General features: G+C 43.5%; 1 protein-coding gene and 1 non-coding gene across 4 annotated transcripts in view; one reads left to right on the top strand and one right to left on the bottom strand.

The window, feature by feature from the left end:
* The window catches only part of LOC105858966 (peptide deformylase, mitochondrial), a 48,184-nt gene that overhangs the window by 6,524 nt on the left and 29,062 nt on the right, over positions 1-12,598 (top strand). For 2 of the 3 annotated variants that reach the window (XR_012913689.1, XR_012913690.1), the window contains exons 2-3: positions 3,377-3,596; positions 12,364-12,477. This is a non-coding gene — a transcript (peptide deformylase, mitochondrial). Of the gene's footprint in view, positions 1-3,376; positions 3,597-12,363; positions 12,478-12,598 lie in introns of those variants that run through there. The other variant, XR_012913691.1, reaches the window with a different exon arrangement.
* SNTB2 (syntrophin beta 2) overlaps positions 7,166-12,598 on the bottom strand; it is a 100,593-nt gene continuing 95,160 nt past the window's right edge. Inside the window, exon 7 of the mRNA XM_075995759.1 lies at positions 7,166-12,452. Coding sequence (XP_075851874.1) covers positions 12,360-12,452 — 93 coding nt within the window. The 3' untranslated portion in view covers positions 7,166-12,359. The remainder of the gene's footprint in view (positions 12,453-12,598) is intronic.

The following is a 12,598-nucleotide window of genomic DNA, read 5'->3' as shown; positions in this document are numbered from 1 at the left end:
AATGATCGAGTTAAGAAAGCTAATCCGGCCAGCCAGGCGCGGTGGCTCACGCCTGTAATCCTAGCTCTCTGGGAGGCCGAGGCAGGCGGATTGCTCGAGGTCAGGAGTTCAAAACCAGCCTGAGCAAGAGCGAGACCCCGTCTCTACCATAAATAGAAAGAAATTAATTAGCCAACTGATATATATAGAAAAAATTAGCGGGGCATGGTGGTGCATGCCTGTAGTCCCAGCTACTCGGGAGCCCAGGAGTTTGAGGTTGCTGTGAGCTAGGCTGACGCCACGGCACTCACTCTAGCCTGGGCAACAAAGCGAGACTCTGCTAAAAAAAAAAAAAAAAAAAAAAAAACCCAGTAGGAAAAACCAAAACAACGAGAATGATCTAGGTAAGAAAGCTAACCTACGGGGACTGGATGAAAGTGTAGGTGGGAGGGCCGGCGTCAGACCTTATGGTAGGAGAGAAGAAGGGAAGAAGGTAGTTGCCTGCCTAGGTCAACCACAGGGCAGCAAGAAGTTGAGAGAGTACCTTTGGGTGGCGTCTGTATTCTTGGTCAATCAGGTGACAAGGGCATCTGCCGAATGGGGAAAGGAGGGGAGGTCTGGGGTTTGAGGAGAGTAAGGATGGTTTGAAAATCATTCCAAGTGAAGCAGAAGTGAGCAGCGTGGAGGGAAGACCCGGTAGAGGTTGGCAATCTCTGAAAAAAAAAGTATAGTGGTCCCGATGAGCCCCCCCAGCACTCACTCAGCTACGGCTGGGTCCATCCAGGTGGCGCTGTGAAGGAGGGGACACGCTAGGTTGGCAAGTGTGCTACTGAGATGGGAGGCTGCGGGGTCCCAGCCGCATACGGCAGGTGGCGGATGGAAAGGAGGCCGAAGAGTCAGCGGATTGATGGGGACCCACGAGGTTGGAGGAGCCAGCTGGACAGGGACGCTTCGGTTATTCTTTCTGGAAATGGCTGTTTCTGGCAATAACGCAGTCCAAGAGGTGACCATGGGAGCAGGAGGGATGGATGGGTGACATGGAGTGCAGGGGCCATCACTGCATGAGAGGAGGTCCAGGGACCACAAGGCCAGGGTGCTGGAGCATCTCTGTGAACACTGGAGTTGGGACAATGGCAGGAGCGGCAGGACGCAGCCTTGATGCGTCCGGGGGAGATGGGGCAGAACACACCCCACCCTGCCAGTCTGGTTTCTCGGCTTCTGCCTGAGCAGCAGAGACCAGTGTGAGAAGCAGACACCAATGGAGCTAGGGCGGGGAGTTGGCATTATTTAATGTCCTAGTACTTGGCAGTCACTCTCCTTATTGAAGAGGCAGGGCTGGGTCTTCCCCAGGAGCTTAGCACAAGATACATATTGGAAGAATTAATAATTAGTTTATTAAGAATCAAAAAGGGCCAGGCGCGGTGGCTCACGCCTGTAATCCTAGCACTCTAGGAGGCTGAGGCGGGCGGATTGCTCGAGGTCAGGAGTTCAAAACCAGCCTGAGCAAGAGCAAGACCCTGTCTCTATTATAAATAGAAATTAATTGGCCAACTAATATATATAGAAAAAATTAGCCGGGCATGGTGGTGCACGCCTGTAGTCCCAGCTACTCGGGAGGCTGAGGCAGCAGGATTGCTTGAGCCCAGGAGTTTGAGGTTGCTGTGAGCTAGGCTGACGCCACGGGCACTCACTCTAGCCTGAGGTAGACTCTGTCTCAAAAAAAAAAAAAAAAAAGATTCATAAAGCACACCTAGCTCTGGCGACAGAGCGAGACTCAGTCTCTAAATTAATAAATTAAATAATCAAAAAGCAAACAGAAGATGAGAACATATTAATCCTCCACATTAGATGGGCTGCCCAAGTTGAAAGATGGAATTAAAACAAAAAGTCCCCATAAAGAGAAGAGGCTGTATTAGCTTGTTAGAGCTGCTGTAACAAAGTAACAGACTGAGCGCCTTCAACAACAGAAATTTATTTTGCCCTCTGAGCTCTAGAGGCTCAGGGGTCTCCCCATCTCACAGGACACCACTGAAGATTTTCTCCTTAGAAGCCAGGTGATGATAGCTTCAAAACAGACCCTCAGGCTGTCGAAAACAAAGCCCTCAGTTCCGCAGTGGTGTTGCCACCGCTGGGGACGTGTGTGGAGGAGGGAATGAGGGGAGCACAGGCACCAAACTTCAAGTCATTTTGGGGCTGGCACATGTGACATATTCAGGCTTGATGATTCTAAATCAGATCAATAACTTCATGTTATCACTTTCTCACTATAGCAGAAATCGGGTTCTCAGCGCCCACACTTTAGGTAGCAAGTCATTGACTTTCAAATTCACAATTCCGTTTGCTCTTTCCCACACGGCTCTTTTCTAGATTGTGTTCTGCTGATGCTAAGAATGGGGCACATATTGGAAACCCAGTCTTGGACCAGTGAGTCAGCTCTGGTTAGTCAGTACAACCTAGTGAAATCACACCAGCATTCTGGGGCTCGTGCCACGGAATATAACAACTCGCTGAAGAAGCCCTTGAATGGGGGCCAAGAGCAGTGTGGAGGGAGGGCAAACAACCAGGTTCAGGTGAATAAAGTTTTTTTTTTCTTGCTCTGAGCCAATTCTCTTGAAAGCTTTTTGTTTTTTGAGACAGGATTTTGTTCTTTGTGCAGGCTAAAGTGCAGTGGCATCACTACAACCTCAAACTCCTGGGCTTAAGCGATCCTCCTGCATCAGCCTCCTGGGTAGCTGGTGCATGCCGCCATGCCCGGCTAATTCTTGTATTATTTTGTAGAGAAGGGCGTCTTGCTGTGCTACTCAGGCTGGTCTCGAACTCCTGGGCTCAAGGGACGCTTCCACCTCGGGAGGCCTCCCAAAGTGCTAGGATTGCAGGCATAAGCCACCATGCCCAGCCAGGTGACTGAAGTTTTGAATGCTGATAATGTTAGGCAGATCGGTAGGATCTCAGGCTCTTCTTGGGACAAGGGTTCTCTGCTTTGGTGCTGTTTCAAACAAGTGCACCACCTGGGAAGAAGGGCAAGGGCTGGCACTCCATTTTTGTGTCGTGTTGCCCCACCCTGAATCCTATCCCGAGCAACTGCTCCACCCGGGGAAGGACGGAATGCTTTATCAATCTGGGAATTCCCAGCCCAGGCATTATAATACTATTTAGAAAGTGACCTAAAGTAATGTAAGGGTAATTAATATGCCATTAGCTTGAAACTGCATTGCAGTTCAGCCCCCAGGTGGGCTTTGTTAGAGGGAGCTCGTGTAGGCAGATGGAAATTTGAGGACACCTGTTGATCATTTGCTAACACCCCACACCTCCCAAGAGTCCACCTCCAGACTGGGCTATTAAACCAGAACAATCCGATACGTTAGTAGTGAGTTGGTGTGTTTGTCTCCACTCGCAGACAGAGCTGCTCTTGTGAAATTGCTCCTGCCGGCGTATTGGCTTTGCTGGTGACTTTTCCAAGCAAGGAGGAGTCAGAGAGGACTGGGATGATAGTCTGGACTTGACACTTTGGTGCGTCTGATTATTCTTCGGCCAAGAGCACAGCACAAACTGAGGGCAGACTTCCACCCTGACATCTTTGGTGCCGAAACCCGGGATTCTGACAACAACCAGGAAAAGTAAGTGACTGACACCCAAATGTTTAATAGTTGGAGCACTGATGATTCTAATGTGATTCCTGAGAAACTATTCTCTCCTTCTCCTGTCTTTGACCCAAAGTATAAAACTCAGATTGGTCCCCTGAGTAAGCTTCCGTCACACAGAAAGTGGTGGAATTGGAATTGGAAGTTTTTAAGAGTGGGGTTGTCGTGCATGTGCTTCACAGTGGCCCCGAGACAGGTGATTCACTTGGTCACAAGTTGCTCCTGTAAGAGAAAAGATGGAGGGCAAAAAACATGCAGGTTGCTTCTGTTCTCATCTTCCCTTCTTTTCCCTGCCCTCCCCACCCTGAGGTGAGAGGGAGGGGACGCCGGCAGGGGCGCAGGACAGTGTGCCGGGAGGTGGTGGGAGGGTGGGGAGCAGTGACCCGAGTGGTTGGGGTGCGGGTCACATTGCACAAATTACTAATTGAGCAGATAAGTAAATGTATTGAAAATAATTGGAGTCAAAGATTACTCACTGGCTGAGAAGGGAGTTACAAACATGGATGGGGAAGATAGACTCCTCGTATCTTAGAAGTATCTGAATAGCTTTTAAATGATCTAGAGATAGAGGCGTGTGTATATACGTACAACACACTCGTGTACACACCCACGCATGTTTTCTTTGCCACATAGGAATGAGCAAACCAAGCACCCAGGTCTTGGTTTCTGAGTATCAGCCTACATTAAAAAGCCTCAGGGCCTCATGGGAAAATGGCTGATTCCAGGACTTCTGAAGGGGCTCCCACTGGCCAACTCTAGGATAATTTGGACATTAAAGTAAGCAGTGCAGGCCGGGTGTGGTGGCTCATGCCTGTAATCCTAGCACTCTGGGAGGCTGAGGCAGGTGGATCACTCAAGGTCAGGAGTTGGAAAATAAGCAGCGCATGAAAACCCATTTACAACCAGAAATCTGTGAGTATTTAATGTCAATACATGGGGAGAAGGAAGTTCTGGCTTCTGGCAAAATGCCACCTACTAAATGCAGAAGGAATGACACTAGATGATCACCCTTGGCAGCTGTCACAGTGGCAGATACAGACAGGAGTTAATGGATGTTAAGCTGGTGGGGGTGATTTGATGAAGCCCAGAATGTTGGTACATGTGAGTGTCTCCCCACCAGACGCTAATCAAATACAAAGGGGAAGGTGATTGATGTTAACACCACCAGTGGTGGGACAGGTGACCATCGTGTGCCTCCTAACAGGGTACTCTGAGGAGAGCCTGGCGTTGCTTCTGTGGTTTTCCTGCCAAGAGCAGTGACCGGGTCTGGTCCCAGGCAGAGTAGGGACAGGGCCATCCTGCAGAGCGAGAGACCTGTGCTCTCTGAGACTCCCATGAGAATGAGGGTGAGACTGAGGAGCTGGTCCTGACTGATGAGATGTGACAACGCAAAGCAACACGTGATCCTGGGCCAGAAGGGAAAGGAAAACGCAGCTGGGAGGAATCTGGGCGGGGTCTCTGGAGCGGCTGGTGGTGGTGTACCAGTGTTGATCTCCCGATTGGGAGGCATGGTGGCAATGCAGGGAATGTCCTTGTGTTTTGGAGGTACACACCAGAGGATTGAAGGGTGACAGAGTATCATGTCAGAAAAAGACAAGGCAACGTAATGGAACCAATGTGGTAAAATGTTAACAATTGGAAAATCTGGGGGAAGGGCATACAGGAGGATTTTGTATTGTTTTTGAAACTTTCCTATAGGTTTGAAACTGTTTTAACAGTTAAAAAAAATGGAGAAAATACAAGTCTAAAAGCAACTTTTTATTTACAGTATAAAGGTTACAAAGGTATATATTTATATATATAATAGCCTTAAGTTACAAATTTTCATTGTAATGTACAATGCTATATGTTGATATGCAACTCAAGGGGAAGTGTTGTCTATGCATCTATATTTATAGAGTATACATAAAGCTTTTTTAAAAATTAAGAACACAAGTACTGCCCTGTTTTATGCTGTGGGTTTTTGATTTGGTATCCAGAAGATTTGAGATTTAAATTTTAAATAAGACTTAAAAAGTCATCTTTAAATACACTGTTCTAAAAAGAAGAAAGAACCCAGAATATCACATAGTTTTAATTATTGGTAGAAGTATTATTTAAGCTTTCTAAGTCTTTATAATTAACAAAAATGAAAGCAGTAAGGAAAAGAATACATATAAGTGGGTATAATCAGAGTTTGCAAAGATTAGCCAAAATAGGCCTTCAATAGGTAGTGGTTTTCCACATTATCTTCTTTAAAAAACCTCAGATCTGGTACCAAAAAGGAAACAGATTCTTTGGGTACCAAGGTCTCATAATGCTGAACTCCTCCAACAGATTGTAAACATAACACTTGAGCCTATAGTGGAGGAAAAAAATCCCAAACCGGTTGCTATGATAAGGGCAGATTTGCTACAAGGTGAGAAGAGTATCACCGAGAACGATGACCGTGCCAAACCCGAAACTTAGTTTAAATAATTTCCTCTCCCCAAATTCTATTAATTTACAAAACAGGTGAAAATATGTGACACCCTCCTCAGCAGAACCAAGATAGAAGGAAAAGGACCTTTTCCAACCTAGGAGGGGCAGACACTTACAAGACAATACTTATGTGTGCTGGTTTCAGTAATATACAATCATTAGCACCTGATTGTCAAAGGGTAGGTTTAAAGTAAAGACCAAGACACTGAAGGCATGCCCGATTTTTTTTGTGCACAATTCCAGGATGCTGGAAAACAAAGGGGAAGGAGCCCATGTGATTATGTCCCTTATTTCATTCCGATCACAGACCGCTTAGCTACTTTCTGAGCATGTCTAGGGACACTGTCTGAAAAGGTGACCCTAGTGGATTAATGGAAGGCAAGCTGGACAGAAAGGGACTGTTACTGTGTGAAACTTACGGAAAAATTCAACCAACCTCTTATTTTCTTTAGGTCCCCTTTTCACTGAATTTTAATGCCAGAGTATTCCAGGAAAAAGTAGACTTCCAGCAAATTAGATGCATAAATGGTATAAGCGTAGAAATGAATGGGTTAGCAAATCTTAGAGGGTTGAGGAAATATGCATTCAGGTTTGCTGTTCATAGTTGAAAGAAGCATTTTTTTAAAAAAGACTTGATCCCATTGATCCACTTTGGGCAACAGAGCTTAATTCTTGTTTGTTGTGATGTATCTTGCTAAGGATACTGTTTTCTTTCCCAAACTTGAAGTTCAAAATCATTTCACATTGGTGTGGATAAAAGCCTGGACATCCCTTTAAATAGTTTCCAGTTGGCCAGATCTAGATAAGCAGAATTGTAAATTTTTTACTTTGGTAAAAATATGAAGAGGTACTTAACTGCCGATTGATAAACAGATGGCATGGTGTGACTGAGAAAATTCCTGGTACTTGAGGGCAGGAATTTTCTTTTGGACCCTTTGGAATGCCTGGTACAGAACTACACATTAAATAAGCTTTAATTAGATGAAAGAATACATGAATTAATATGTCACTAATTAGCCTTGCCATTTCAAAGTTCCTCCAAGTACCTAAAGAACCTTTTGTGTATTCATAAGAGACTTCTGTCATTTTGGAAGAGGTGACAACTAAAAAGCATGTGTCAATGACATGGAGGTTAAGATTACTGAGCCTGAGAAACATAGACCCTGTCTCTAAAAAAACTGAAGAAAACTGGCATGGTGTTCTGTGGCTGGAGTCCTAGCTACTCAGGAGGCTGAGGCAGGAGGATTTCTCAAGCCTAGGAGTTCGAGGCTGCAGTGAGCTATGATGATGCCGCTGCGCTCTAGCCCAAAACTGAGAAAGGTACTTACGGGACTCAGAAATCAGAAATATAGCCAGGATTCCTAAGCTTACATACAGTATAATGAAGTATCATTTCTGCTATACTTCTGTAGCTTTAACCAATCTACTTTGAAAAGGGCAATTCAAGGATTATGGCTTATATGGTAGATTTTTGTTGAATACAATCATTGGAGAACAAACAATAATTTGCAAATGCGTATTTATGTGTTATATTAAATGTGGATTCACTTCTCAAACTGAATATACTTCAGTTCAGTCACCCAAAGTGGGAAGGAAGAATAGAGGCGGCAAGAGATTAAGCTCAAGTTTATGTTGTGAAACAACAGAAGATCTTGTTAAAATATTCTCTGAAGTTAATATATAATAAACATTCTAGTTGGCAGTTGAGCTAGTGTCAGCGAGACAAGAAAAGAGATGTGCTTTATGTGTCTTGCCCTTAACTTGAAATATCTATCCTTTAATAGGACAAACTCGTATCACTGATCTGCCAGATTTTTTTTTAAGAAAAAGGGTTTCACATCAGCCACTTAAGGATTCTGATACTGGTGTAAAATAAATTCCACTTAACATTATTATGGCATAGGAATAACTATAGTGCTGAAATACATAATCCTGATATACAATATAATTATTTCAGAACTATCATCACACATTTACTGAGTATGTATGTATCCAGCACAGGGAAAGACACAGCTTAAGTGGGGGGAGGAGGACTGCTACTGTTTAAAGACAGGCTGTGTGTGGAAAGTCAAAATAATTCTAGATTACCAAGCGATTAAAACATAGGGCACAGAAAGAGAATGGCAGGTGATGGCAGATTCCTTGTACTTTCATTTTCAGAGGGAAAAAGAAAAGCCCCAACAACCGAGATTTAACTAAAAATGATATCTAAACTCAAAGTAGAATATACTATACGATGTATATCTGGGATAGAATATCATACCTGATACAGATGCGTAAAAAGAATGAATATGACTCTAATCAAATTGATCTTAAAGTTTAAGCAGAATCCCAAACTTAAATGTCTCTTCTCATCACATAGATATTTGATGTAATCAGAGCAATTTGCTTCAAGACCAAAAAGATCTGGCATTTTACTTTATTAGGGACTGAAAAAAGACCTTTGGCTTTCTAAGCAGCCATTTCATTCATGGCATCAACAGCCGATGGCAGCCACGTGGAAATGTATGTTGGATATTTGGATAGCTTAAATATTATGTACAATCAATAGCTTATAACCAGTGAAAATAAGAACATAATTCAGCATAAGTGTCCAAGATAAGATACAAAAAAGCAGAAAGTGCTTGAGTCTACAGGTCTTCCCTGAAAGTTTCAAAAATGTTTAACTCTAAGCAGGTAGGGCTTTTAATAGAATTTGCATAGCAGCATACAAGGTAATTTGCATTAAAAAATATGAACAGAGATTCTTCCATGGCTTTGAAAACAAATATATCCACATGCATATAAGTTAAGCAAGAAGACCTGGAGTTTCTCACAAAAGTAACAACAACAAAAAAAAATCATCTTTTCTCACACTTCTGTCCATCAAAACCATTTACAGCAAAACCTGTTTGCGACAGAAACATAATCTTGTCCAGATTCCACACAGCTTAATTTTTCCCCCCAAGAATAAATTCTGAGTTATCAGCTAAGTGCATTTTTCAGCTGGAAAAATCTTTACCATTTTGCTTAGGAGGATAAATTAAGAAAACCATCAGTAACAATATTAGCCATTCATTGTCTATATTTTTCTACTTACGAAAATATGAGAAATAATCTCTCCTGCCATGCAATAATTTTCAGTAACAAAGTTTGTGAGAGTACAGATGATAAAAACAGGCACTATTAGACTTTCTCTAGCTTAAAGGGTGCAAAAACATGGCTTTAAAATAGGTGAATGAAATTTAAAGTAACGTTTTGACTGCCTATACATATTTCAATTATTTAACCTGAAACTCTTACCTACTAGGTAGGTGAGTTTACAGTTACAGCTATCTGATAAAATACTGCATAAACATACATTTAAGTATTTCTTCATATAAAATATTAGATACTGATTTCCAGGGTAGGTTAATTTGATGACTTCAGGAAAGGACCTACCTTTTTCAGAGAAAGAAAAACCTAGCCTTTTCTTTTTCTTTCTCTTTTTGTGGAGAGAAGCTCTAGGGAGAGCGGAGGAGGACTTGTCACACGCCAACTGGCTGCTTACAGGGTCTGTGTGGAATGTGGAGAAGATGTCTAAGCCCCAGGTCTCGGGGGGCACAGGAAGTGGGCCATCTGAATTGGGGGCACCAATATGCAGTTTCCTTTCCATTCTACACACACAAGCCCACAACACTCTGAATTTTCCTAATGCAAAATGAAAAGTTAGCTAGATTTATAAAAGGTGAAATATTAAAAATGCCCATTTTTAGTTATTTAAAAATGGTCTGCCATATTTTGGCATCTAAATACAAAATATTAATACGTATTTACCAAGGTGTCCCATTGTGGTTTTGCAATCCCACAAACATACTTAATTGTTACCCATGATTGGAAAGCCGTTGATGTAAAACAAGTGCCTTATGGGCTCTTGCTCTTGGGGGCAGCTAGTGGACAAAGGAAATCTGTATACTTTCATTTCACATCACGACTCACAAGCTATTAACCCTATGGACATCAGCGTTACACGTGACAGTGTAAGCCTGAGCAAAGCAAGCTGAAATGCACACGTGCCCTGCCTCTCCTGCTCACATTATAGTCACACCTACTTTACAGATTTTTCTGTCACTAATAAGCAGGGTGGCTCAGAAGTTTCCCTGCAAATCTCAGTGACTTAGCCTTTCACGTTAACACAGAAACCCTCCACCAAATGGCTTTGCCACTGGAGTCCGTGAACACATGGTTCAACATCTCACATTAATAATGCTTCCACTGCAGAGTGTCCGAATGTCTTATCGGAGGGTACTGTGTGCTAAAATTCTGCTTCTAGAAATCATAGCTGGACCTTCAAGGCATTTTCTTCCTTCCCTGAAAAATTTATCTCAAGTAGAACCAATCTTTAGGTTTATGAATTTTCAAAACATAACAAGCTCTCGAAAGACACTCCTGTCTAGATTTTAATTTCCAGTTTAAAGTGGATCAGATAATTTGTTTTTGGAACTTCAGTAAGATGAAGCTGGGACAAGAACAGGCATCTCTCCCAGCCTCTGCCTGGTGCTGGTCTCACTGTACACGTGGAAGGAGGACTGACTCGTGCAGGGGAAGACGACGAGGTTACAACATCCACCCAGGACTCTCCCTGCTCACCAGTCCCACCAGCCAGTCCGCACTAGAACCACAGGCTTCTGTTTTGCATATACGGCTGTGTCGGCTTCTCTCCCCGCCCCCTGTGGAGTGCCACCCCACCACCCCACAGTGCTCACGTCCTCCTTTGGCAGTCTGGACAAATCTAGTAAATGAGAACTACTCCTAGAGTTTTCTTCAGAGAGCATAAATAACATCCAAATCAATATTACCTTTTCTTTCAGATCCAAGAACTGTACTAATCTTGACATTTTACGTAGATATTATACTATTGTGTTGTCAGATATATACCTCCTTCAAAATCAGGAAAAACACAGAGTGTGATTCTCCAGTAACACAAAATGACAATCTTACTGCCACTGTGTCCTCAGGACGACATCTGGCTGGCAGTGCTTAACAAAATGCAGGTTCCATGGTGGTGTCACCCTGCCCGCTGTGGGATGTGGTGTGAAGGCAACACTGAGTCCTGACTGGCAGCTGCTTGTCCGTGCCACTCTGCTGCCCCACAGGGAGAGGGCCAGGGCCAGGATGCCACGTGGCTCGCACAGCCCAAAGCAATCGCACCTGATGTTTGTGCCAAAAACGTGGCTTTACCCACAAAGTCTACTCTCCAAGCAAGCTGGTTCTTCAGGATTAACCTTCCCCAAAGAGACCTGCCCGCTAGAAAAGATGCCATTGAGGAAACCCACCTCCAAGACTATTTCTCAAAACTAGGGTGGATGGTCTCCCTGGAATGGCAGTGATATCCAGTTGCTCAAATGCTGACTGATAAAGCTCCACTAACCCTAACCAAAGGCACATTTGGTAAGCAATAAAAAAATGGCTTAGCCTAAAATGAGGATTTTTCTTTTAAAGTAAATCTTATAACGTTCCCTGGCTCTTACCAAGATAAATCAGAAAAACCTAAATGAAGCAAAACCTTTCTTTCAAAGCAGTGATTTCCAACTGGCTTTTCAATGTGGTCATCACCAGAAAGGGGGAGGGGTGGAAGGCAAGGCAATCAAATCTTGGAAGTTCTAAGTCCTAAAGATAGCACTTCAGAGTAGCAAAGCTTGTGATAAGGTAGGAATGGCCAGGGTGGGGATAGAGTGACAGCCAGGACAGATAGAAGAACCCTTTGGTGACGCAACCGAAGGACTTCCTAGGGTGGACGGAGCTAGGGAGGACAGTAAACTCCAAGACATACGGCCTATCTGGAATGACCCGGAAGCCACGGGCTGGTGCAAACTAGCACCTGGGAAGGGAGAGTTGTCCTAAATAAGAGATCAAGGCCAAGCCCAAAACAAATCCTATAGGAAGAAGAAAAAGAAAACAACTCTTGGCTATTTGATTATGTCTAAAATGAGAAACAGAATGAACCATCCTTTTTTAGCAGGGGAAACAGACCTAATTACTTATAAACCACATAATGAAACAAGACAGTAAATCACCAGCTTCATTTTGGAGCTCATTAGAGTGCTAGAATGTCTGGCCAAGGTGGATTGGGAAAGGTAGCTCGTCCTTAAACGCGGGGCTGGGTCAGCAGTGGTTCGCAGGTTCTTGGGAAGGCACTGTGCTGGAGGAGAGAGCAGAGAGCTTGCTTTTTGTGCTTTTTTTTTTTTTTCTGGAGTTGGAAATACTTCTTGTGACAGTCAAGGCTCTTCTGATTTTTTTTTTTTTTTTTTTTGCTGCTGCTCAGACAAGCAGTCCCATACGAGTGACTTTGGCTGACAAGAACGTGTGCAACACAAATACGATCGGCTTCGGACAAGAGTGCAGGTCCATGGTCTGTGGAGAGAGGACGTTATCACCACCATATAACACAGACAATGTAATAAAGATGCCAAACAAGCACACTGAAATGTGATGTTCTACTTTTTAGAAAGAACTGGGATAAAGAATGTACCAGAGCTATGGAAACTCTTGGGAACTGA

The sequence above is a fragment of the Microcebus murinus genome, chromosome 20 (genome assembly GCF_040939455.1).
Source record: "Microcebus murinus isolate Inina chromosome 20, M.murinus_Inina_mat1.0, whole genome shotgun sequence".
Lineage (NCBI taxonomy): Eukaryota > Metazoa > Chordata > Mammalia > Primates > Cheirogaleidae > Microcebus > Microcebus murinus.
This window is presented reverse-complemented; position numbering and strand designations above follow the sequence as displayed.